General features: G+C 40.7%; 3 protein-coding genes across 7 annotated transcripts; all 3 read left to right on the forward strand.

Annotated features, from left to right (window-relative positions):
* The first annotated feature begins 452 nt into the window (after positions 1-452).
* On the forward strand, positions 453-10,733 carry luc7l (LUC7-like). Of its 5 annotated transcripts, none has more exons than XM_080834825.1 (12): positions 603-661; positions 2,171-2,241; positions 2,543-3,470; positions 3,556-3,650; positions 5,839-5,937; positions 6,044-6,154; positions 6,268-6,411; positions 6,514-6,690; positions 7,352-7,440; positions 7,622-7,651; positions 9,288-9,422; positions 9,686-10,733. In XM_080834825.1, the coding sequence occupies exons 5-12, from the start codon at positions 5,842-5,844 to the stop codon at positions 9,876-9,878; spliced, it is 975 nt and encodes a 324-aa protein (XP_080690951.1). In that variant the 5' UTR covers positions 603-661; positions 2,171-2,241; positions 2,543-3,470; positions 3,556-3,650; positions 5,839-5,841; the 3' UTR covers positions 9,879-10,733. The 5 variants fall into 5 exon arrangements, with proteins under 5 accessions (XP_080690949.1, XP_080690948.1, XP_080690951.1 ...); XM_080834824.1 differs by having other exon boundaries at positions 2,543-2,805; positions 3,347-3,650; XM_080834823.1 differs by lacking the exon at positions 2,543-3,470 and having other exon boundaries at positions 453-661.
* Positions 10,734-14,542: 3,809 nt separating this feature from the next.
* stub1 (STIP1 homology and U-Box containing protein 1) lies at positions 14,543-20,081 on the forward strand. Its single transcript, XM_080834827.1, has 8 exons — positions 14,543-14,867; positions 15,598-15,841; positions 16,603-16,801; positions 16,900-17,065; positions 17,290-17,368; positions 18,005-18,061; positions 18,412-18,528; positions 18,631-20,081. The coding sequence occupies exons 2-8, from the start codon at positions 15,728-15,730 to the stop codon at positions 18,754-18,756; spliced, it is 858 nt and encodes a 285-aa protein (XP_080690953.1). The 5' UTR covers positions 14,543-14,867; positions 15,598-15,727; the 3' UTR covers positions 18,757-20,081.
* A 2,865-nt stretch (positions 20,082-22,946) lies between these two features.
* LOC308362718 (C-reactive protein-like) lies at positions 22,947-24,111 on the forward strand (the record flags this gene model as incomplete). Its single annotated transcript, XM_080835445.1, has 2 exons — positions 22,947-23,004; positions 23,498-24,111. 2 exons carry the CDS (start codon positions 22,947-22,949, stop codon positions 24,109-24,111), a joined length of 672 nt encoding a protein of 223 aa, XP_080691571.1.
* Positions 24,112-27,513: the final 3,402 nt, after the last annotated feature.

A 27,513-nucleotide genomic window follows, 5' to 3' on the forward strand; every position in this document is an offset into this window, starting at 1 on the left:
ATATGCGTTTGTTTTAAACAAATGTTTAACAACTTTATATGATTAAAGCGAGGATTATGCATTGTTTGAACTACTTTATAATATAGCCTACTGGACTTAATATAATCTGAAATCTACAAAAAAAAAAAATACTTTTTTTTATAATTTTGCTTTTGCCCAAAGCGACTAAAAAACATTTGATAAAAATAGCAAATATAACGCTATATAATAACACATTTTTTTTTTAAATGTTGACATAGTGTTCATCGTATACATTAGCTTTGATACATTTAGCTACCAAATGGAATACATTGTTTGGGAGAGGAAAATAATGTATCCAGTAAAAATGAATTAATAACCTTGCTTTTCAGCCAGCTGCTCGAAATGATACAAAAACGCGCAGCGAGCAGTGATTGGCCTTCCTAAGCCTACGTCACATCCGTCTTGTTCTTCCTCTGAAGAGAAGATAGCAAGAGGGCCATTACAGTGAGGCGACGCCTGTGAGGGATACATTTGTCCACGGTTGAAGACATTTTCTGCATATGATCCATCCACGTCAATACCGATATATATAAGTATATAGGGAGCTGTCTGTGTGAGGACTGCGATCAAGTGACCGCGATGTCGGCCCAGGCTCAAATGAGAGCGTTGCTCGACCAGTTAATGGGCACTGCGAGGGATGGTGAGTAGCGAACGATAGCTAACAAGCTACCGTTAGCTGGCTTCATGTAATAGCTGGCTTCATCTGATAGCTGGCTAAACTGTCATTTTGAAACTATGTAACTTAACGTTATTGCCTTTGATGATATTTCAGGTTCGCATATTCCTTTTAACGTGGAAGTTTAGCATAATACTGTGGGGTACCCTCTTGTTATTGCCTGGTTTAATGTTTGTATCCAGACACAGTTATATTAGCTAACATTAACCAGCTAGGCTATGTGCTAAAGTTAAGTAACGACAGTTAGCTGCCTAGCACGTTTGTTTACTTAAATGGGTTGCAATGCCCTTTGGCCACAACTAGCCACCTTTTTAGAACATTTCTTGTTCACGTGTAACCACGTTAGGTCCTGCAATCGAATCTTGATTAGAAAAACGGCATTAGTTAATGAGATGGCATGAACACATTTAATTAGGTTAATGTTAGCCAGTCATATTAGCCGCTGGCTAACCATTAGCGGTGTCGTGCTAGCTGTTATGAGAATGCAGTAGGTTTTTTTCGTTGACTAAAGTTATCCTGCAAAGCTACTCGATTCGGAATGTTGGCGATTTCTATTCTGTTACCACGACATCGACGTGGGATTATAGATTATAGACAGTTTTCGGTTTTGTTGCATTGGAGGCTTTATAGTTTTAACCTACGAGGTAGTCAGTCCTGTATGTGTACTGAGCCTCCTAAGAGTCAATTTGCATGTTTGTGATTACTAGGTAAAGTAGCCATTTGTGCTGGGCAGTAATACACTGTGTTTTCCAAACCTGCTGTCTGAATACCGATTCTCTATGTTAGTGAGAATTTTACTCCAAATCACAGCCTGAAGAGAAGCCAGATTGTCAGACCAGAGACTTATCTTTCAATCTCGTGAATTTAATCTTCCAGTCAAATTAAGTGAATAATCTGCAATTTATGCCACGTCAGGCAGGAAATGTTTTAAGTGGAAAATAGTCTGATCTGTATATTAGTGTAATCCTTTTTTTTTTGTTAATAAATAAATAGCTTGTCTTACTCGGCACCAACATCGGTATTGGTTTTATGCCTACACCTTGAGTATAAGTAGTTAGGCCTATAAGGTACTTGAACCTGAAATATTTGAGTTCATGCAGTTACTTTGAAACTACCTTTGAAAATACTTTTTTTCATGTCTGGAACTTGTGTAGTGGATGCAAACATTAACGTGGTCAGATGTGTGAAAAGGAGGAGACTGACATGGTTTATACAATATCTTGAGGCCTCAAGATGTGGTTTGGTCATGAATGTTAAAGTTCATAGCCAGTGCACAGGGTTCAGTACAAACTATCTAGAAGATGACTGCCTTGGGACATCTTTCTCTCCTTTACATGTTTTCTGCGCAAACCTGCTTAGTTAAGTTTAATTTGATTTGCTGTGTGAATGCTGACAGTCGATTGAATTGAAATGCTTCCCGTACATGTCTCGTACAAATTGAACAATTGTGGCCCCTTTATTTTATTTATTAAGGTTCAGTGTATCTATGCCAGCCTACATCAATCTGCAAGGGAGTTGCAGAAAAGCCTCATGTTCATCGAGCCGTGAGTCACAAATGATTTTTAAAGCTGTTATGAATATCCAAACAGTACTTTTGTTTACCACAAGTAATTTGCCATTATAACAGTCAACAACTGGTAAACCTAAACAAGAAAAAGGTAGGAACCTTTAAGAAGAAGGATGGATAAAAGTATGGTTGCATACGAACTCTGGAGACCTCCATTAAAAAAAAAAGACAAAACAGACAGATCTTTTTCTCCGTCGGGCGTTGTCTCTCTGACTGTTGTGATTCACTCACTGCAGGTGTGGGGAAGAACTCTTATCCCCATTTATACTTTTCAACAGCGGGTTTAAAATCACTTCGCTGGGCTGTAGAAGAAGCTGATGGGTACAGTATAAGTGGAAGCTCGCAGTGTGTATACAACTAACATTTTTATTTCTTTTACCTATTATTATAATTATTATTATTACGACTTTTTAAATGTCTTCTTTTTGTATGAAAGGGGTTCTATATGGTAAACTTGCCACCTCAACTCTACACCTGTTGAGATTGCTAGAGGCCCTGGAGCAGCTGCCATAGGGACCCATGTCCTAAATGGACAGAGTGAGTGAGTGAGTGTGAGAGTCATAAGACAAAGGTAGCACCCCTCCCCTCTCCATGTCACCTCTTACCGTCAGTCTGTAGTTTCACAGAACAGGTTCACTTGATCTGTGTCCAACCTGCAGCTATTTAAGCTCAATGTTTGTGCACATTTCTACACGCTTGGCCAGTCTACGAGAACTTGCAAACAGACCAGTGAACCAATCTAGCCACAGTGGCTGTCAAAGTGGACTTAATTGTTTGTGTATCCCAACACCCATGTAGTTGTACTAACACAATGAAGTTCAGCTTTATGTTTGACACCCCAGCAGAGACCCTCCACTATACCTAGGCCATTATTTGTCATCCATAGAATAACCAGCCAGGCTTGTGCCATATAGATTTATGAACATGTACGCATGCACACACACTCATTATCTCACAAATAGGCTCATTAATCTATCGGTCTGCATCTGCCCCTTACCCCATCCTGGTCACACTCAGTCCCTATGTAGGAGATTAGTTCTAGTGTCGTAAGTAGCTTCTGTATTCTCTCTATTGACCAGCAGCTACTACCCTGAACTAAACTGAGGGGAGCTCCAATCCTATGGTTCCCTCCAGGGACAGTCAGACGCCTTGGGACCAATCTGCTTGGCAGTATTCTGGCTGCTGAATGAAACCTACGGTGTGAGAGTGAGTGAGCGAGCGAGCATAAGTGTTGAGTGTGTGGACGTGTGTTTTCTGACTCGTCGTATGTGTTCCTCCTATGCTGTTGCAGGTGATGAGACGCGTCAGCGGGTTAAATTCTCAGACGAGCGTGTGTGCAAGAGCCACCTGCTGAATTGCTGTCCACATGACATACTCTCTGGAACTGTGAGTGTCTTCATTTGATTTGGGTTTAGTGACCCCTCTGCTGGTTTATTTTGGATTCCATCATCTCATTGTCTTTACCCTAGTTATGTATGTAATGCCTAAGCACCAAGTGTGTAAATGTGCATGATTACTATTTCCAGGCCTTTACAAAGTTTAGCTGTATATTTACCAGTATAAGATCTTGGCTCCAGTTCTGACCATGCACCAATGTGGCGTAAAGCTACAAGGTGTGGAATTAACCCTTTTAATGCTCTATTTTATAGCTAGTTTTTATAACATCTTAAAAAATGAATCTCTTTGGTACACCATGGTTGTGAAAGGAGAGCCAAATGCAATTTGCTAGTCTGTGTTTATAAAATCCTTATTGTCACTTCCATTAAACTTACAATTTCATTGGTACCAACTTAAAGTGGCCTTGAATATAAGCATAGCTTGAGAGATTGTATTCTTCCCAATATACTCTATACCTTTATACAGGGTACCCGCGAGGTCTTAAAAACTTGAAAAAGTCTTAAATTTAGTATTCATAATTAAAGGTATTTCATTTTGTCAACAGGTCTTAAATGTTCGTCAACAGGTCTTAAATTTCGTTCATCAAGTCCACATTTGTTTATTGTTCGTTGTGACAACTAATCTTAGTACACCCAAACGTCGCATCCAAAATATCAGGCAACCTGGCTCTGAACTGGCTGAGATGCTGACACGATATAAAGGATAAAACTAGCTAACGTAAGCTATTCACTAGCTGCGCTAGCTAGCTAGACAGTTATCTAGGACAATGCGGGGCTTTTTGGGTGAATAAAGACATTGAAACGTCTAATATTAAAGAAGACACTGTTGTACAGGGATGCAAACAGTGCGCTTTTCAGCGACTCCCGTTTTTTTCACAGCAGTTTGGGTGACTTGATTATAATTCATCAACACTAATTCTGGATTGCCTCCACCAAACATGTAAATAAGAAGTAAGCTAAGCAGCAGCGATTATTTCCCAAACCCTCGAAAGCTGAGATTTTAACGTTACTTTCTGTTTGAAGATAAGGTAGCATAGTGTTGAAGAATGGGTTAGTTGAAATTGGACAACTTTAAATTAATATATGAGATTGAACAACATAAACACCTATACAGATAAAATAAATTAACAAGGATAGCAAAACCGATTGATAACGGCAGAAAGACGTGCTGGACAGGACGTCAGATAACAGTGACACAGGCTGTTTTTTCCCCATTATATGTGAAGGCTGAGATATTCATAACACTTTATTCAGTCATTCTGGTGGTCCTTTTGTAAGACCAACAGGTGCACTTCGTTGTTGCCTATGTACTGTTCTCACTACGTGGTTAACATTACATCGCATAACTATGTTTCTAGATAACAGCTGTTGCCATTTCCAGGAGAGGAACATTTTAATGATGTCAAAGTAAAAGTCCAATACTAAACGGTGTTTGTTTCCCTAACAACAATACAAATTATATATACATTTGCTGACCTGAATAAGCAGAGGCCAGAACAGCCTATTTTGCTACATTTTTGTAGTCCTGGTAATCCTTTATTTGGCATGTTGGTGAGGTTATTTAGAGGACTATTTCTCAATGGTTTTGTTATTTAATGAATGTTTGTTTATTAATAACTTATTTTTAACAAATAACTCAATTATAATTACAAAGAGGGAAATTCGCAACTCTATCACAACTTCCACTTGCTCCCGCAAATTCATTTCAGCAAACACCTAAAAAACACTGCAACTTTTATGGAAAAGCTCCCGCTATAATAAGTTGTCTGAACTCATCAAACTGGATGAACAGATTGCTGCCAAAAGCACAGAGCTCCAAAGGCTGTAGGTTCTGTTGTATTACAACCGCACACAGGTTCACCCACAGACGTATCCAGACACACATGCACGCACGCACACACACACACACACACACACACACACACACACACACACACACACACACACACACACACACACACACACACACACACACGTCCACCCCTCACAGTCATTGTTTTAAATGGTTCTGTTTTAGGATAATTTTTTTAAATTTTATTCATATGCATATCAGGAAAGGTGCGATGTTGGTCTTAAATTTCATTTAAAGTGGTCTTGAAAAGGTCTTAAATTTGAGATGAAAAATCCTGGGGGTACCCTGTTATAATAAGTGTTATCGCTGGTGTTGTCTTTTACAGCGTATGGATTTGGGAGAATGTGCAAAAATCCATGACCTTGCCCTGCGTGCAGATTATGAGATTGCCTCCAAGGACCGCGACTTGTTTTTTGAGCTTGACGTGAGTATGGTCAATATGGTTGCCACAAGCAAACAGTGAATGGTTAACCCTTTCATTATATTGATGAGAGGTTGAGGCCATTATTAAGTGTGATTTTGTCCATTAGGCTGTGGATCACCTGGAGTCATTCATCGCAGACTGCGACCGCAGGACTGAACTGGCCAAGAAGAGGTTGGCAGAGACACAGGAGGAGATCAGTGCTGAGGGAGCTGCCAAGGTAAGTGTTGCTCCTCCGTTTTAGGCTGCATCCACTTGTTTCCCTTTTCCACTCTTCACCACCCCCCCCCCCCCCGAAAAGTATGATAACTTGTGTGGTTGTGTTTGGTATAGGCAGAGAAGGTTCATGAGCTGAATGAAGAGATTGGGAAACTACTGGCTAAGGCGGAGCAGCTGGGTGCTGAGGGCAACGTAGACGAAGCGCAGAAAGTGTTACAGGAAGTGGAGCAAGTGCGAATCAAAAAGAAGGATGCAGAGGTGAGAAGACACACCTGCTCTCACACAGACATAAACATTTTACCACCCTAGAATAGTATGAGAAGTATAAATGAATGTTCATACTCTCTCCCAACCCTTCAGGAAGAATACAGGAACTCCATGCCAGCTTCTAGCTTCCAACAGCAGAAGTTGCGGGTGTGTGAGGTGTGCTCGGCCTATCTGGGTCTTCACGACAATGACCGTCGTCTTGCCGACCACTTTGGAGGGAAGCTGCACTTGGGCTTCATCCAGATTCGAGACAAACTGGAGGCCCTGAAGGTATGGTGGCTGTTTGGAGCACAGAGTAGATCATGTTTCAGGCTGTGAATAAGTCCGTGCCAAAGTGGGACACTTGAAACCAGCAGTAAATCCAACAACCATCTCTCATTAATCAACTCCCCTTAGACTCTTTCCACCAAGACACGTGTCTTGACAATGGTCCTGTAGTCTCTTTGTGATCTGTTGTTGAAAATGAGCAGCAATCAGATCTGCATGTAACTACTTAAGGTTGAGACAGTGTTTAACTTCACATCAGCTCTGATCAGCAGCTGGCACAAGAGTGTTGAACATAATCTTACAAGGATGATAACATTGTGGTGGTTCAGCCAAATTCTGTCACATTTATACAACTGTAAAAAAGAAAATGAAGACTAGTGCATTCTGGGTGTTTTCATACATTTAGGGCCCAATCTTGACTAACTCTAACTGAATGCACAAAATAAAGAGACCTGTATGCCTGGTGTTTCATATAATTATACTTAACTGTGATTGACATTCACATAAATTCATTACAGAGACTATATGAATATATATTATATTACTATATTAATGCCATCTGCTCCCATCATCCTTTTGTAGGAGCTACATGTGTGCTCTGCTTAATTTTTGGAACACCCAGAGCCTGTGTTCTATTTGTAAGATGGATTTAATGTTTCTGCAGAAAACGGTGGTGCTGAAGCAGGAGCTGAGGAACCAGGAGAGACTGAAGAGGAGAGAAGAGCGGGAACGTGAAGAGAGAGAGAAGAAGAAGTAAGGAAACATGTTCCAACAATGGAAGAAAATGGAATTGCTGAAACGCATAATGTCCAATTTTAGTTCTGTAGACACGCTACACTGCTTTAAAGACTTGATGGCTAGCTAGAGTAAGAATTATAAGTATGCCTTCTGTCAACTTTTAATCATGTGCTGACAAGATTGTCTTGTTTTATAGGACCAAATCACGTAGCCGTGAACGCAAAAGGTGAGTTTGTGTGTGTTTTTCAAGTATGGCTATGATGTCAGACATGTTTCATTCAGATGTTGGTTCTCTAATGTAATGTTTTAATGTATATGTTAGAGCAGCACAGAAGTTCACAGTTCAATTGGTTGTATGTTTTTATTTTTTACAATCTATGCTTACTCAGCTGTTGACCTATGACCTAAGGAACCATTTACAAGGGCTCTGAGATACCGTTAATTTACTAACAACTTTAATACAAATATCATAGGCCATTATCCTGTTATTTTGATTTGATTTGTTTATTTGATGAAGAGGGACAGTGTGCATTAATAAACATTAACATGTTAATGCACCCAACTGTAGCCAAAAGGCTAGTTTTCATTGGCAGTCCCCCTGCCAGAGTGAAACTGGCTAAAGATAGGAAAGCTATAAAGCTGCAGTTGAACATTCAGAACCATTAAATATAATTGCTGTCCGTATTTTTTATTTTATTTAAGAAACAATGAATAATTGTCTTTGAACACTAGGATCAATTCTTGTGTTTACAGGGAATTCTCAATAAGTCTTAAGTCATTTTGTTTTCTGAAATGTCCAATGTCTGTCGTATATCTGAGGCTTATTAGGTAGCTACACAGTATTCCTACTAGATTACTGTCACTCACAAAATACAAGTGGCATGTTTCTTGAAAATTCCCATTTTTGAAAATGGATTTGGATAACATGACTGTTTTGCAGTAATTATGGAGGCACTCATGAACTAAGCTCAATTTTTTTATTTTACACATTTTTTTCTGAAATTATTGGTGGTCAACTTTAAAGGTGCTATATGTTACAATTTCCATTATTTAATAAATGGCTACGCACTCTTTTGCCCAGATATCTACTCATGTTAGCATTCTATCAAGCTAGAGCCTCACTGTCCTCTTTTGTAATACCACCTCAAAAGGCGCTAGTGAGTTACTGTAGCCAAAACAAGGCTAAGCAATCAGCGTTATGGGCATAATGGTTTGTTCCATTTCAACTGGGAAGTCAGATTTTCCAAGTTTTACAGACAGAAGTGTCAACTGGAATGCCCCCTAAAGTGATATTTCTGTCAGAAATGGTACAATTTTGCTAAAATCCCATTTCGGTCTAAATTAATGACCGTTAAAGTGTTCATTAATCCGTGGAGAAGCAGAACCCTCAGATTTTTCACACTACATAGAACATCAATCCATTGCTGAATTGAATTTACAAAAACCCCACGCCCCATCCTGTAGTTGGTAGCCACAAGTAACTCCGTAGCAAGCCCATGGGTTAACATTAATGGTTAGAGTCTAGCTTCAAAGATCGAGTGAAGATTTACACAGGTCTCTTTGCCTCAACTTAGTTAATGTAACATTATTAATCGATGTTAAAAGGAGACAGTAATGGAAGCCTAGATATCCTTTGATCATATTCATGTTTTCATGCTGCAAGTAGCCTTTTGCCTTCATCACCTTGACCAAACTTTTTGGTTGCTTCTGCAAAGGCAGAGGAGATAGGTGTGTAGGATCAAATAATTTAGTTCGCAAGCAGAGAGCTAGCCAGGCTTTATTTATATATTCACACACACTACCTTTTCAAGTCTTGCGGAAAAGAACCTGTGGTTTTAATTGCCGTTTTTCTTGTACTACAGGTCCCGTTCCCGGGAGAAACGCAGGAGACATTCTAGATCAGCGTCCCGTGAGAAGCGCCGCTCCCGTTCACGTTCTCGAGACCGTGAGCGCCGCCGGCGGCACAGGAGCCGATCCAGGTCACATCACCGTCACAAGTAAGTAACACACTGTAGCATGTTCTCTGGGTCTCTAGTCTTTCTCTTAGGAGCCCAAAGCACTGCATTTCAAGTGTTTACCATTTCTTAAGTGTTTCTGCATAACCTTTGGGGAGACCCAAGTCAAATGTATTTATAGAGCCCATTTAAAAACAACTCCAGTTGGCCAAAGTGCTGTGCAATTAAAGGATCTTTGTCATCAAGCAGGTACATTTTGTTTAGTTTTTTACATTTTTTGTTTCTTGTTTTTCTTACTGTCTCAGGTCATCTCGGGACCAGGATCGTGAGCGCTCTTCTCGAGACCGGTCCTCCCGTGATCGCTCCTCCCATGACCCATCGTCCCGCGATAGGTCACGTGATCGTGCTCGGAGACGGGGCTCATCTGAGCATCATCACCAGGACGGCATGAACGGGAAGATGGACCGCCGTGATGACAGAGAAGCTGGCGAGATCTGAGTTGGTGGAACAACACTCGCAAATACTACCATGGATTACAACCTCCGCCCACACACACACGCACGCATGCACAGAGCCCTACAGCAACTGTGCACCCAAACCTGCTAATGATATACTTATCTAATACCTTTTTCCTGCTCCTTTAATGCTGCCTTTGATTTCCCACATATTATACTGACCTAAAACAATATTGTGTGGGTGTACGTGGGTCTGTAATTTCTCAGATTTCCTACCTCCAACCCTCAACCCCCCTCCGTTCCCTGGACACCAGTTATGAGGGCAAAAACAGGATGTTGTTTGAAATTGATGAAATTTGGCATTTCAATTCAAGGCCATCTTCCTTTTACACAACATTTACATTTCAAGTTTTCACCCTCTCGCACAGATTCCTATAAGGTATTGGACCTAAAACCACTTTCGTCCTATTAAGTTGTTGTTTTTTTTTGGTTTGTTTGTTTGTCCACCCCCCCCCCCCCCCCCCCCCCTTCATCCCTCAAACTAAATATGAATGACTAGTTTTAAAATACCTGGGGAACTTCTTTGAGTTTATTTCTGGAAGGGCCACAGCTGTTTTTGTTTTCTGTGTGTAATGTCCATTGGGATGTAGAGTACTCATCTGTTTCTCTTTGCTTTTTGCTGTAATGTTTATGGATATCCTGCCAGTACCAGTGACTCTGGGTCACACAAGTGTATCATAGTCTCTGTAGGCTTACAATGAAGCAAAAAAAAATACATATGTATGACCGCATTCATGAAAGCATATTGAAGATTACATTTCCTGGTTTCATTTTTTTTTAACTAAACAAAACATGATTCCTGTTCAAAATAATTAAATTACTTTGTGAATGGAAACTGGTACTTCTGCCTTTTCTGTTTTTGTCCTGCAAAGGAATAAAGATATGCTGAGAGTGTGTAGATGTCTGTCCATCTACAATGGTTAAGTTCAGAAAGACTACAGAATAACTTCACTTATCCAAGGCTTTTTAAAGGACCATCAAAAAGGTAAAGACTCCTAGTATGGAGTTGGGTTGGTGGTGAATCTTCTGAAGACGACCCCTGTTTCAATACAACGCAAAGTGGTAAGTTGTTTTTTCTCAGAATATTGGATATTTTAAATTTCTTTTATCTTTTTCTCTGAAGTGTCTGTTTTTTTAAATCGGTAGTACACACTTATGTTCTTTGAGCTTTAAACTAAATATGACTACTGGGAGGAAACCCATAAATGCTTGTGTTTACTGTCAACACTCAAAACGCCACCTTCTGTTAAAAATCCAAGGCCAATGCCAGTGTGAATTGACCATGATGAACATCCATTCAAATGGAGCAAACTTTCAGCCCCTTGCCCATCTTTTTGCATAACAAAACTGCGTAGTGGGTTAACCTCAGAGGCCAAATACTTCCGTCCCATATCCTTTCCTAACCACTTGACCTTGATGGAAAATGTCATTGGGTCAAGGAAAGAGGTGAAAGAAAAACATAAGGACTGAAGAAAAGGCCGCCACAGTGCTAACAGAATCCAATCTGCACTTACACTACACTGAGGGAATGACTCGGTCCTTGCTAGGATTTGAAGGCTCCTAGGTATCGGAACAGTCCTTTGGTGGGATTCAATGATGTTGCATCCTTGATAAGGCAGCCATCAAGGAGCCTTCCTTGCCTTGAAACACCTAGAAACACCTTATGGCTAAATCCCTATTCCCACACAGCCTCTGACACGTGTTCCCAATAAATGTGTGCAGGTTCAGGGCTGTCCCACTGTCAAATTGTGCAGCCAATTTGAGCCCTGATTGCACTTTCCTGAGGGAACTATTGTGCTGTGAAGCCCGGAAGCGTTAAAACATTTTTTTTGCAAAGTGCTGTCCAATTACTATTTATACCATTTCAAGCCCTTGCAGTATGTGATGTGATGTCAATTAAGTCTGTTAGGGCTCAGGGCTAAGGGGTCAGCTCTCAGGGCCCAACTCCACCCACTGTATCATTTTTAAGTATGTTCAAAAGTGGGCAAGGGGCTGGGAAAGTGGGGGATGGTAGTAGATAAGTCAGCATCAGCTTTGAAAGGTGCAGGACACGTCCCCGTCCCCCCGAGATCGCTGCCTATGAATGGAGATGGTGGATTTTTATGAAAATGGCAATTTTGTCAATTTTTACACCAACATCACATTACCGTCATATAATTTAGGTAGCAGCTGAAGAAACACATTTAAGTATGCAGTACCTCTTTAAACCTTCCACTAGTATGTTACTCATACCTTAAAGTAGTGGTGCACGATCAGTTTGAAATAATTTAAGGGGGTAATTTGGTCAAAAAAGGAAGAAAGCAAGTTCTCGCACAAATTATGTTTTATTAGCATGGGTGTTTGGGCTCATACCTGTATGCATAGACATATATATAGATATACAGCCGCGGAAAAAATTAAGAGACCACTTCAAAATTATCAGTTTCTCTGGTTTTACTATTTATTGGTATGTGTTAAAAGTAAAATGTACATTTTTGTTTTATTCTTTAACCTACTGGCAACATTCCTACCAAATTTCAAATGAAAATATTGTCATTTAGATTATTTATTTGCAGAAAAATGACAATTGGTCAAAATAGCAAAAAAGATGCAGTGTCTTCAGATCTCGAAGAATGCAAAGAAAACAAGCTCATATTCATTTTTAAACTACACAATACTAATGCTTTAACTTAGGAAGAGTTCAGAAATCAATATTTGGTAGAATAACCTTGATTTGAAATCACAACTTTCATGTGTCTTGGCATGCTCTCCACCAGTCTATCACATTGCCGTTGGGTGACTTTACGCTACTCCTGGCGCATGAATTCAAGCAGCTCGGCTTCTTTTCATGGCTTGTGACCATCCATCTTCCTCTTGATCACATTTCAGAGGTTTTTTATGGGATTCAGTTCTCGAAATTGGGCTGGCCATGACAGGGTCCTGATCTGGTGGTACTCCATCCACACCTTTACTGGCCTGGCTGTGTGGCATGGAGCATTGCCCTGCTGGAAAAAACACTTCTCAGAGTTGGGGAACATTGTCAGAGCAAAAGGAAGCAAGTTTTTCTTCCGGGACAACGTTGTACTTTGCCTGGCTGAGGTTTGTAAAAGACCATAAGGATTGAACCAAACGGACTGGAGGTTCTTCTAAGTTCGTCTTCTCTGATGAGTCCAATTTTCAGCTTTGCCCAACACATGGTCGTCTGATGGTTAGACGGAGACCTGAAGAGGCCTACAAGCCACAGAGTCTTGCACCTACTGTGAAATTGGACTCATCAGAGAAGACGAACTTAGAAGAACCTCCAGTCCGTTTGGTTCAATCCTTATGGTCTTTTACAAACCTCAGCGGCATAAAAGTTCACAATACGATGGCCCGGATCAAAAAAGTGTGGACCGGATACAATGTGAGATGAATCGCGATGCATCGGTTCTAACATTTTTGTATCGGTATAATCTCAATACAAGACCAATCATTTTATATTTAGATAGATTCCACCTCTCTTACTGTTTCTTAAACGCGCTCTCATCTCCACTGCTGTTAATGGCCGCTTCTCGTGAAGTCTATAACTTTTCTAAAATCACTATCTGTCTGCAATACCGCTCTCGGCCTCTACACAACTTCGGGGCTCTCACAGGAATAGACAGTGGGATAAGCGACTATTACTAACGGTGTTTTTCGCATGGAAGTCTCTAGAAATCTAGCACCTTATTGAACGAAATTAAAAAGAGTGAACGTGCAGTTCTCAGACACCAGAATGAACACGCTCACAGTATCGTTAATCAGACAGTAATACCCTACGTTCAGTTCACTTTCACCAAAATTATGAACAAGTTCATGAACTTTCATTCAATGAACGCGTTCAGACACAACACTGGCGCTTGAACCACGTTTCAAAGACCTGGCTTTCTTGGAAGACCACGGCACCAAGGACATGGTATTTTTAAAGATAATAGCAGAGGTGATGATGGAGGAAGAGGTAAGAATATACTCCATATACCGTAGCTAAACTCTCTATTTGTTACTTGAATTTACCTGTGCCTTCCTTAAATTGGAAAAGGAAATCTAGCAGCTAGTCTCCATTATACTTTTTTCTTCATCCTGATCATGTGGATCAACTCAAAACCTAAAGAAAAACCTTAAAATAGGGCAAATAAGTTAAATTGATTGCGTGAGGCATTTGATCCACATGTTTAGGATGAAGCAAACTGTGTTGTGACTGCTTGGTAGGCCTACAGTTAAAAAAAAAAAAAAGACATTTAGAGAACACTTACACACGTACATATACATGTTATATTTTGTCAGATACCTTTTAAATGATTTGTTGTATGACAAATAAATTAATCATTATGAATAATATAAAATTGCATTTGTATCGCACCTTGTTGAATCGCATCGTGCCGAATCGTACTGCATCGCAATAGGGGTGAATCGTATCGTATCGCATTAGTAGCTGCTTTTATGTATCTTTAATGTATCGGATCGTTGGCAGTGCATCGAGATGTGTATCGCATCTTCCTCAGTGATGAGATGCACATCCCTAGTATATATGTCTCTACATACCTGTATGTAGCTACCTTTTACTTTCACCGCTTTTTGTGGGCCAGTGTGACGTACACAACCATTTCTTTACAGTGTCGAATCAAGCTTCCGGTCACGGCCGCATGACGACATACTCAAAACAAGCATAAAATGAGAGCTCCTTCCGAGAGAGTAAAAAGACTAAAAACAGTAGCTTTAATCCTGAAGAATTGATTCAGTTGGCTGGAAGATAACAGTTAAGATGTGCCCAAAACGTAATTTAGTAACATTTTAACGGTTTGAGGAGAGGGGACCCACCAGCAGATAACCAGACCAAAGGCAAAATAATTAACGTTAGCTGGCTAGCACAGAAGCTTGTTGGCCCCAGTGAGCTAGCCACCAAGAACCCCCGACATTTGAGAACAGCTAACGTAACTGGATTTTGGGACACTGGTGTTGGCTGTCGTTGTTTCCGGTAGGTTGACACATACTCGTTGCCATGTAAGTGTTTCTTGCGAAAAAGCGAACGCAGGTTGGAATGGATAATGTTATGTATGTGTTTCAGTGACGAGCTTGGCCGATATAGTTAGCTGTATTTACGTTAGCAAAACAACGATCAAACGTAGCATAATATGTCTACGTAAACATGCTAGACAAGTGTCAGCTCTTATTTCAGATTGATATCTTGCGATAGAAATTACGCATTCGTACTTTATGGATATGTTTTGCACAATATCGTGTATCCTAGGTCTCTCCTAAATTATGGTCGTCAGACGTTACCCATGACATTACAAGCAACTACAGTAGCTAAGTGTAATCAAATAAGTAACATGCTAGTACTTCGTTCGCCCAACATGTTATTGATACGAGGGAACTACATTTCTGGCTAGCGCTACATAGATGACCATTATATTACTATCGTTACCTTAAACGCTAACATTTGCTGTCACTAAAAAAATAAGTTGTTAGGAGTGTGAGTTGTTGTGAGTGTGTGTGACAGTTAGCTAACTAGCTTGGCAGCTAACTGTCCCGGCCTTTGGTAGCTACAGGTTGTACTCTACTGAGCATCGATATTTGCTCAAGTAACGTTTATCAGTAGACCTGCTGAAAAAAGGTGCTGTTCTCAACAAAACTGTCACTATGTGGACACACGCCCATTTGTGCATTGCGTCATCCGAGTGCCGCATGATATTTCTCTTTTCCAGGGAGTGAGGGGTAAGGCTAGGCATCTCTCCAGTTGACGCGGTTCCCTGGAGCGGCCTTAGCCAAGTCGAAGAAACGGGGAACAGGATAGGGAAACAGGGCGGCTCTGCCACCTCGGAGCCCGTCGAGAAGATGGCGGGGAGCCCCGAGAAGAGTTCGTCCGCGCAGGAGCTGAAGGAGCAGGGCAACCGGCTCTTTCTCTGCCGCAAATACCAGGAGGCCGCTACCTGCTACAGCAAAGCAATAGTAGGTGGAGAAAGTGACGTTACCATTTGATTGAATGGACCAGATTGTAAGTGAAACTCATCAGGAAAACATGTTAGCATTTTAGTCAGGTCTCTAAGCGTAATATTCACATACGTCTCAACGTGTTTTCTTTTGCATCAGTTCAACCCTGACTGCACGGTGTTTTTAGTAGGCCTACACATAGTGCCAGTTGGTAACTGACAAAGGCAGTACGCATCACTGTCAAAAGGGGTCGCACAAATGTATGATGGTATAAGTATTCTATGGGGAATACAACCCTTAATGGTCTCACACTGGTGAAAGTCAACCGTTGAAACAATTGAACAAAATGCATCCCCCTCTTTCAGTTGTATCCGTTAAGGCCCACCCTGCATGCTGTCCGAATGTAGCATTGGGTGTACTCTCCATAGGAAGATTATGCACTGATACATATTTCTTCTGTGCTTTTGAGATGGCAAGTCACTAGACATTTCAAGTATACTGTTTTTTTTGTTGTTGTTCTGATGGCAATCTTTTAATGTCATATTAGTTAGGAAAATGTTGTAAAGTTAAGGAAATGTTTTGCAACCCCTAGTCAAAAATGTGTGCAGCTAATTGCTACAGCAAGTAACATATGGATGTCTTGAAGTATGGGGGAAAGCAGAATGTAGCATATAAGTGTGTGTATAGATATGGCTTTGAATGTGATGTTGAACGTTTTGGGAACTGTAACATCTCATTCTGCTGCATATGGATTACATGTTTTATTTGTGTGTTGACAGAATCGAAATCCATCGGTAGCTGTGTACTACACAAACCGTGCCCTGTGCTACGTGAAACTACAGCAGTACGACAAAGCATTAGCTGACTGCAAACACGCCCTTGAACTCGACAGCCAATCAGTGAAAGCACACTTCTTTTTGGGCCAATGCCACTTAGAGCTTGAAAACTATGAAGAGGCCATAGGGAACCTACAGAGAGGTAAACACTCACATATAGAGTTGTAGAAGTCATGACACATCTGCCTTTTTTTTGTCATTTTGGTGAGATCTAACAGTAATACAAATTATTTTGATCAGCCTTTAACCTGGCAAAGGAGCAACGTCTGAACTTTGGTGACGACATCCCAAGTGCACTGCGTCTTGCAAAGAAGAAACGCTGGAACAGCTTGGAGGACAAACGCATCAACCAGGAGAATGACCTTCATGCCTATCTCACAAAACTCATCCTGGCTGAGAAAGAGAGGTGTGTATGCCTAACCGTATATGTATGCACAACCCATTTCTAGATTTAAATCTTTGTGGTTATCTACAAATAACAGTGCATCCTTGAAATCCAAACTGTAAAAACAATGATGTAATATGCAGAACATGCAACCTCATTAGTGTGAAACAGGTAGTTGGCATGGATTAATGGATTAAGTATCCACATGTTTTTAGTAAAGAGTCACTGTAACTATTTGTCCTCAGGGAAATCGAGGAATGCAGAGAGAAGCAAGTTGATGATAATCAGAGTGGAAGTGAGGTCAGCAAAATCAAGTCCAAACATGTAAGTGAAACCCAGCACTCATGCCACAAACATCATACTGAAGCATGGAGCTGGTGGGCAAACCTGTGGAGGATTAAGTTAAATCATCTAATACAAATATGAAACTAAAAAGTAGTTGGAATATTTTGGATTGATAGTAGAAAAGCCCTTCTGGTTAGGGTCAATGGCAGTTATCTAAGGACATCTTCTGTTAAACACTTTGTCTTTGTTTTACACTGATAGGACATTGTCCCTTATCAAGGGAATGATTGACACATCCCCATTTATTTGAAACAGAATGTTAAAGGACTCTTACAGGAAATACACAACGCTACATCAAGAGTAACCCTACATCAAAACAATGTTGACTTACATAAACACAAGTGGCAGTCATGTTTAACCCCCTTGATTTGACACACTCATGTTATGATGAAAGTGGATTCAACCCTAAAATAATTCATTTTATTTATTTATTCTTTTTTATTTTCTAAGTAAAAAAATGCATTTCCATGGGCCCTAGAATTCCAATATCTATATAAGCCTGTAGAACTGGGCAGCTTCTTCTTTTAACTCACTTGCTGACTAGCAGATTTGGATGTGGTTGAATGTGAGGCTTGCCTTGACTCCTGTGTGTGCATGTGTGCTCTCTGTGAACAGGATAAGTATCTGCTGGACATGGATGAGCTGTTTGCTCAGGTGGATGAGAAAAGAAAGGTGAGTGTGGTGTCCTGCTTGGCTTGAACCAGCGGACATGGAACAATATGAAAGCAAAGATGAATATACACCCTATCCACCCAACAATGTATAGTGTCCAGCCCTCTGAGTTCATGTGCAGCACTTTGTTAACTCGGGTAGATAGCATTAGGGCTCTTGCAGACAGAACTAAGGGTTTTTTCTTCACCTCTGGACAGCTATTGCAGAGTCAAAACTGATGTCAACAAGGGAGTGCTGTGCTGACATGATTCTCCCCCTCTCTTTCACTCACATAATACACGTCTTTGTCAATAAGAAAAGGTGAATTTACCAACTTAACTTGCATTTTGCTTATGCTTTGGGGATGGCAGAAAAGAGAGATCCCAGACTACCTATGTGGGAAGATCAGTTTTGAATTGATGAGAGAACCCTGCATCACCCCCAGCGGCATCACATACGATCGCAAAGACATTGAGGAACACCTACAGGTACGCGTGCATTTATAGACACACTGCCATAGCTCACTGAGCTGCTGCTGTTGTATGTTCAGCCTTAACTTTATCACAAATATGTGTTTCATTGTTCTGCAGCGTGTCGGCCATTTTGATCCAGTAACACGCAGCCCCCTGACCCAGGACCAGTTGATCCCCAATCTGGCAATGAAGGAGGTGATCGACGCTTTTATTCAAGAGAATGGCTGGGTGGAGGATTATTGAACACACATGCACCACGCACACACACACACACACACACAAACACACACACACTTGTAAAGCAGCGCAGCGAGCTGATGAGGGGAAGGGGAGTGAAGCAGACTGAACAAACAGAAATCCTCTTGAACTCGCACTTTACACATGGGGGACACCATGGACTATTTCTCAGGTCTCCCTCCTTCTCTCTCTCTCTCTCTATTATTCTATCTCCCTCTTTCTGTCTTTCTCTGTTCGTGCCACAAGCCTGAATTCAATCGCTTTGAATTGGAGCCATGTCAATCAAGGTTTTCAACTTCTGTATACATGATCCTGTACATTTTTATTTTCAGTATCAACCGTGTAACAACTTTTAGTTATTTGATTTGACCTGATTTTCTTGTGGATGTAGCCACCATTCAGAAAAACTCACTGATACACACAGCACGGTTATCTTACAGGTCTTGAACCTGAAAACGTTATGCAGAGAAAAGCTAAAGAATTGTAAAATTAAAATCTGTAATCGGATGGTTTGGTTCTGTAATGGGCAAGATGATGCATCATTGAGATAAACAAGAACACCAGAGGATACGTGTATGTGTTTGGCAGAACGTTTGTGTGTCAGAAAGCGTTTGAACTCTAGTTGAAGGGAGCTAAGTTTTTTTTTTTTGCATTAGAACAGCAAAGTTCTTAGATGCCAGTTAGGTTCTTTATGCTGTATAATCAATAACTTACACGAGTGGATGGATTTGTTTTGTTTTTGGTGCGTGAGTGTGTGTGTGTGTGTGTGTGTGCGTGTGTGTGCGTGGGCGCATGTGAGATTGTCTGTCTTGATCTCAGAGCTTCTATTAGAATGCACTTTCAGTTGCAGGAGATTTTGTAACTCTCAGATTACAGTGAAACTCATGGTACCTCATCATACACTTGCTCTCTCTGCTACAGTGTGCAGATACAGCCGGGCTAACTCACACAATCAAAGCTCTCCCCACAGTGTCAGACATATTTGAAGGTAATGGATGATGGCTTGGTGGTCTGGACCCTCGTGTTCGTGTGTTTGTGTCTCTGGGGGCAGAACCCCTGCTGTATGCACCCTTATGCCTCATGCTCTTAACTCCAGAGTGGACTTCACTTTTTTCCTCTCCGTTTTTTTTCCATTTTATTATAAAGAAAATGCTGTTTGGTGAATATTGCACATATACATAACACCAATGCACACCACTTTAAAGAAGATTGTCATCGAGCATCCCCGGAAAATCACAGGTCTCCACTCAACTGTTACAGACAATAGAAAAGTATTAAAATGAATACGCAAACTTAGTTACATGTTGAATAAATGTTTTTTTTTTTGTACAGTCTCAGCCCTTGACTGTGTTTGTGTGTACATAAGTGTGTTGTGGGGATGCACATGCTGGTCCTCGCCCTCCTGCATGGTTTGGTGGCTACTTTTGAGGCGCTCTATTCTGTCTGAACACCTTGCTAATACTCAGGCTGAAATTATTACCATAGTCATCTGCGATGGACTGTTCCAAGAAAAACCTGAGAACCTTCATGTCAAAAACATGATACACTGGTAGGCGTACCTTGAGCACTATTTAAAATCCAAATTCATCCTTGATCTGTCTTCTAGCCATGAGCTATAGGGTTTGGCGCACACAGATGGAACATGGGAGTTCTCTTCAGATTGTGTGAACAGAATTCCAGGGAAGGCCTATTTGCCTATAGGGCTATTTTCCCTTTGCATCCTTGAACATGGATCTATGTAGGCCTATACAAATTGATATGTAGCCATGCTCTTTATAGCTTACCACAAAGAATGATAAATAAGTATGTGACATACTAGGCTACACATGGGACGAGAACGGAATACGCTACCCACAAAAGAAGTGTCTTTGCACAGTTTTGTTTTGCTTCTTCTTTTAAGGACTTTCCCCCTAAATCGGCAAGTTATGATGCTGCTAAATACATAAAATGTTGTCTTATAAATATAAATTATTTCAGACTGCAACTTGAAGCACAGAGGCTGGTTCCAAAACAGTAGAAAACCTGCAATAGCTAATGAGCAGTAATGTAAGTGGCGTAGATCTGTCTGAGTACGATCTGTATGATTTCTTTTTTCTTGGTCACGGGTTGCTAGGCTGAATTCAAGGGGCACAATTACAAATGCCAATGGACATTTTGGGATGTCTCAAACATGCTTGCATATTGTTTCCATAGCAACAGTCTCAAAGCAGCAAACCGAAGAGTTGGTAATCACTAGTGAGATGCTAGTCAAACATCAAGCAAGTGCAACACAAGACAAAGCAAGACAGCAAATAAGCTACTTACTAGTTCGGCAGACAGTAGAAACCGGGCGGCTTCAGGCAAACCTACATAACGCAGTAATATGCCTTCGGACCCTGGTATGGCAATGGTACGGAAGCGATTCTCCATATTAAAAGTAATTATAGCACCCCAATTTTTTTTAAGCTTTTATTTTAAGGGAAGCTGCTTATCCTAACCCTAACCCTGAAGTACAATTACTGTATAATGCCACTTTAAGTTTGCAGCACTGCCCCAAAGGGGGAGGGACAGAGGAGAGCAGCATTTCACAGAGCAAGCACAAACACAGAAACACACACGAATCAAATTACTTCAAAACAGCACTATGCTTGTGAGTAGTTTATTCACACGCACACACATTACCAATTGAATCGCTACTTTGCATATTAAATAAAATAAGATATATTTTGCCACAAAGCACAGATGTCAAGCGCCAGTTTGATCTGGTGGGGCAGTGCCCCACATGCCCCTAATGTAGAAAAGCCACTTGGAGTGTGACAGACTTTAAGCATCTGCATTCACAAATGGGAACACCACAAACACTCTGTTCTGTATCATAACTAGTTGTTTGTTTGTTGAGTGTAGGTTACTTTTTAACATGGGCATTATGGGCCTACTTTGAAAACCATGTTAAATATTAACTTAATGGAATGGAATTCCTTCATCTGAGGGATATAGCCTGCAACATTTCTACAATATTTCTTCATCGTTAATCAGAGTGATCTTACTCACCGACGTGATCTGCTGCCGATTGAACTTGCTCAATTGGCCTAAAAGTCGCCGACCGGAGTTCGATTAGTTCCAACGGTGCAGGACACACCACAAAAACTAGGGCCACAGACACTCACTGACGCCCCGACATTGGTGTGTCACGGGCTTAAGATGCTTTGTTTTACAGGCCCAGACCTAGAACTAGATGAGTGTTTTTGTTTGTTTGATTAATGGACGGTTCTTGTGTCTGTTTACGTGATGTGTGTGTGTGTGATGGGACTGTCACATGTTGGCCTACTCACACACACCAGTGCCTTTGTCTCTGGTACTGGGAGGGATGATGTCATGGCCAGTGCAAGGAGGGGAGAGGCAAGAAGTGTTTAGCAGTCTTCATTTCTCATCCTTCAGCTGATCTCCACACTGATACAGAGAGGTAAAATAAACTGTTTTTCTCTTTGTGAATAGTAATTTCCCTTGTTTATGAGTGTATGAATTGCCATGAATTAAGAGGTTTTAATTCTGTAAAGCATTTATGACTGTGTGACTAGCATGTTTACTTTTGAGGCAACGTTGAATTGACATGTTAAAATCATAGACTATTTTTCTGTTTATCTTGACTTTTTTCATGCAGCATTTCACAGGTGTAGGCTATAGATAGATTATGTACTTTATGGACATTATAGTTCTAGTGCAGATTGCACTTATCTGTTGCAGTAGTCAGGTAATCTGTGTAAAGGCCTACTATATGCAGTCCGTGCTAATGTTGGTTTAAAAAAGTTTCCATAGGTGTGCCTACATTTAACTGTAACCAGCATAGCAATCAACCACATAGACAGCCTCATAGCAAAACACACTGATTGACACATGGCAGTTCATGGGTCCCCACCCCACTATGAAAATCAGAAACGGAAATAAATACCACACCATTGCCAGTGAATAAACTCTCTGAAGCTAAATGTTGATGGAAGCGTAGAATACCCGACGATCAAACAAAGAGAAGGATATTCTTGAAAATGAAGTGGCTATTTTCCTCTTCATATATCAGCTGTAGGAAATTATATTCAGGACCATTTCAGGGATTCACCATGGAAAAAACAATAAGATACAAAAAGCTTTAGAGAAGGAAGAGTCGAAACAGGATTTTGTAACCTTGCTAGAAGCATTTTTGTTTGTTTTTCTGCAGCAAAATGTGGGCAGCAGTAATTTTCCTGTCTGGTGTGGTGACTCTCAGCTCAGCCGCAAAAGGTAAAGAAATGACCAGATCATGTTATTCATCAAGGGGGGGGGGGGACATTATGACATTCAAGTATTATGCTTGAATATCTACAATGGTAAATACATTTTTGACTCAATATAGAAATGCATGAACAAAGCAATTTAGCTAACAATATAAATGTACATTTTAATCAGGAAAATAAGACAGACATGAGATATTTCTGTATATAACTACAACCATAGAGGAAGATTCTAAAAGACATGCTCAGAACTTCGTTTTCACGTGCCTGACTCTTGACTAATTCCACACAATTGTGTTTTGTAACTAAGGCTGCCCGTCTAGTTCAGCCTTGCACATGTCTGTCAGATATTTACCAGTATAATGTGGCCTGTTGTGTGCTATGGGCTAGCGTTGTGAGGCACGTTTGAGGTATTACGTTAATGTATGAATACGAGTGTTGCATGCTTTAAGGAACTCAAATTTGATTTAGCAGCCTTTGTATGTTTTGTTTTTGTGGACTAGGTTTGGGGGGCAAGGTGCTCCTGTTCCCTTACGAGACCGACTTTAGCTTTGTGAAGCTGACCCCTCAGAAGCCTATGGGTCTGTCTGCTTTCACGCTCTGCATGCGCGTGGCCACCGAGCTCGAGGGAGAACGGCAGATTATCTTGTTCGCGTACCGCACGTCTGACTACGACGAGCTGAATGTGTGGCGTGAGAAGGACGGCCGCATGGCATTTTACCTGAGTGGAGACGGCGCCTTCTTCCACCTGCCACCACTCACCACGTTCCGGACACACCTGTGCCTCACCTGGGCCTCGCGCACAGGTCTCTCCGCATTCTGGGTAGATGGCCGCCGAAGCGCGCTCCAGATCTACAAGCCAGGCCATTCAATTCGTCCGCTGGGGACAGCGCTCCTGGGACAGGATGCTGACACACACCTGGGTGACTTCGAGGCGGTCCAAAGCTTCGCCGGAGAGATCACCGACCTCTGTATGTGGGACTATGTGTTGTCAGGTAACCAGATCAAAGCAGTGTACTTCAACCAGGGACAGCGAGTGCCAACCCCAAACGTTTTTGATTGGCAGACCATAGAATACGATATTCAAGGGAACGTGCTGGTCCTCCCTGATGACTGACTATTCCCATTAAACCTGTCAAATTCATGTGCCCTCACTCAAGCATCCGCTTGTTCACACGTCTGTGCAAGTGTTACCCTGTCTGTCATCGTATACATTTCAAGGCCGTTCTAGAAAGTACAATGGCCCAACTAGGGCAATTTTGTGATATGCTTATTATTGAACAGGTTATAATTTGAGCATCTAAACATCAAGCTCTTACATGGCCCAGGACATACCTGAGTAAGAACACAATCATTATTTTTTTCCACCATCATGTTCCATTCAAAAACTAATAAAACAGTTTTAGTTATTGTATACTCAATGCTCTACCTGTAAGCATGGTTTCAACCATGTCAATGAAGCTATAATATGAGTAAAATTGGAGATTTGGTGTAGGAGTTCATTCATATGTATAATATAACTTGTTTAAAGTTTGACAAATAGGGTAGGATTAACCATAGCAAGTTTCAATATTGGTTTGTACAGCCTTATCCCACTTTTTAGGGTTGTTAGTTTAGGTTGTTATAACTTGAATAAGCCTCCATTAGTACAATTCATTATATTTAACTTATACCTTTCCAGCCATGATGACCGTAATTGTAAGTAATTGCTAACTAGCCTACAGTATGTTTAAATGGAAACAAAATAAAACAACCAGCCAAGCTCAGACCTTCAAGAGTATTATTTGATCAAATGAATGTTTACCCCATGTTTTAAAATGGTGTGATTCAATTTAATAATCTTTGGTAATAGGCTATAGAATGCTGTTACCATTTAATGTTCAACATGAACACTACAAACATCCCTAGAGCCTCTGGGAGATCTGCACCAGACAAGGGCCAGATTCCTTCTTGAACTGGTTTCTGCGTGAGTCTTAACCAAGTCTACATGGCTTCACAAGATGTGACCAGAGGGGGGCAGCATTGTCCACCGTGAATAGCTTTTAGTTCCTGGCTTGGCTTTGTGAGCGGTGAGCATCTCCAAGATGTATAAAAAGTATAAAAAGACATGTTCGTTGTTGGCTTTCTTCTCATTTCGCTCTCACCTGCATTGTGGTCACACAGTTAGGATTATTTGTGAAAGTACTGACTTTAACATTTCCACATCTTTCAACATATTATATTTCTTATGAATGTTATACATTGCAGAAAAAAAGAGTTTAGCACTTTTCATTGCAGATAAAGAAAGTGACTGTGTTCCAACTGAAAGAGTGAGGATGTTGAGGATGGCATACCAGTTAGAGGGGTCAGCTCTGTACTTTGATTTAAAAGAAACCGAAACAAAAAATAAATATAAATATATGAATCTCTGGATTTCTTCCCCCAGTAACTTCATATGTGTAATTTAATTTGTGGACAGGATCTATGGTACTGTGGACGGGAAATGTGGTTTATAAGCATGTAGTAATAATAATGATAATAAAAGTTAAAGCTTTTGTTATAATTGTAATCATTTAGTGGTTGATTATAGAACCCAAAAGTGTACCAGTCTCAGCTTAAACATCGTGCACTACTAAAGCAGTAATGAGGATGTGTGGTTCTTTAATCAACTCATTATTAGCAGGTTTTCATTTTCCTCTACCCTCTTTAAGGCTGTAGGAAAAGAACAGATTTCAGGCAAAATAAAAGAATGACTTATCTCCTTTCTCAAGAGGTGAGCAGACGTGGTGCTACAGGGTCTGTATCACTTGTGTGTGTGTGTGTGTGTCTGTGTGTCTGTGTGTGTGTGTGTGTGTGTGTGTGTGTGTGTGTGTTTGTGGCACACATTAATCACCCGTCAGCTCTGAAGCAGGACTGCAGGTCAGCAGCCAAATGTTCCACCTCCTGAACGTTGCCCCGCATCCATCGCCGTGCCCACCGATGCCCACCGATGCTTGCTCCCTGTGGGTGAGCACCTTACTGCACCATCTGCCCTCTGCCCCCTGGTACCAAGGCAGAGACCCACCCTTCCTCTCACACACCCTGCCCGCTGTCAGAGAGCACGCATGCAGATGCCCTCACGTATGCACCCTCAAAAACACACACGGTCTGCCTCACACACATGAAACCACATTTAATGGGGGTTTGATATTGGGGGCTTGTGATAATTATGGGCAGCTGTGAACAAAAGGGATGTATTTGTTTGTAATTTATTCGGTGTCCTGTTTTGCCGTGAACAAAAGGGATGTATTTGTTTGTAGTTTATTCGGTGTCCTGTTTTGTGTTTGTTTAATTACAGATATCAGACCAATTAGAAAATTAATCCCATTGATGGAGTTTGAGATAAAAAAAAGTGCTTGAAGCGTCAACTCTTTGGTCAGAAGGGACAAAGAGATATTTCCTTTTAAGGGGCTAAATGCAAGAATATAGGCATTATGTATATTAACAAACAAAATAATGACAGTGTAAACTAAAGCTTGTCAACTTTGTCCAGAGGTTGCCATCAGATATTTTGTTAAACAAAAGCATATATTAGATATGTTTATGTTCACACAATTTTCTTACTTGATGTTCTTTTTAGAAAATATTTTGAGGAAAAGATACATAATAACTCAAGTAATAATATAATTTTCAAATCTGCTGACAGAAATTGTTTAGTCAAATATGACAAAAATAATTTATATTCCTTTGCTTAAAATATAAAGCAGAGAAAGTTTCATTTATGTTCCATCTCAGTAAAAATAATGAATCTTCATGCAAAATAATGAATTACATTCTATAAAGTAGAAATAAAGTAGAGAATATATATTTCTCTTAAACCCAATTGCCTGTTGGCTCCTGTCAGTGTTTTAAGCGACACCTGTGTCTTGGGAGATCCTTACTGAATTCTGACTAATGATATCCTGAATACTTGCAGACCTAGTACTTATCCCTTTGGTGACGATCCATGTAAATATCGTTCCTCCAGGAACGATGACGTTTTGGTGTCATGACAACGGCAAATAACATATTTTTGAAAAAAAAAAAAGTTTTACATCTCCTCAAGACCCATCCAATCAGATTACATGCTTTTTAAATCCATTTTATTGATTGGCTAGTCTCACAGAGCTTGTCAAATCAACCTACGCAAGTGACGTGACTGAGGTTAGAAAAAACAAACATGGCGTCCGCAAGTATGCGTCACCTCAGTGAGAAACAGCGATTTTCAGCACAAGAAGAAGCATCATTTCTAATGAATGACGAGTGACCAAGAAACCAATGTACACAGTGGTCCTCGATGGATTTCTAGTGGAGAAAAAGTTTGAATTTTACCGAGGATTGGAAGGAGAAAGCGCCGGAGAAAAGTAGGCTACTCCGACTGCGTTTCTATCACAAGGTAGGCTACGTTTCACAAGTAATTACTGAAATGCATGCTAGCTTTCCTCATTTGTTTCTCGGAGTAAATAATTAACTTTATCAAACCTTTGTATTTCGTTTTGTGTTCGCCTATCAATTTGGCTAG

This window comes from Sprattus sprattus, assembly GCF_963457725.1.
Source record: "Sprattus sprattus genome assembly, chromosome: 3".
NCBI classification, from domain to species: Eukaryota; Metazoa; Chordata; class Actinopteri; order Clupeiformes; family Clupeidae; genus Sprattus; species Sprattus sprattus.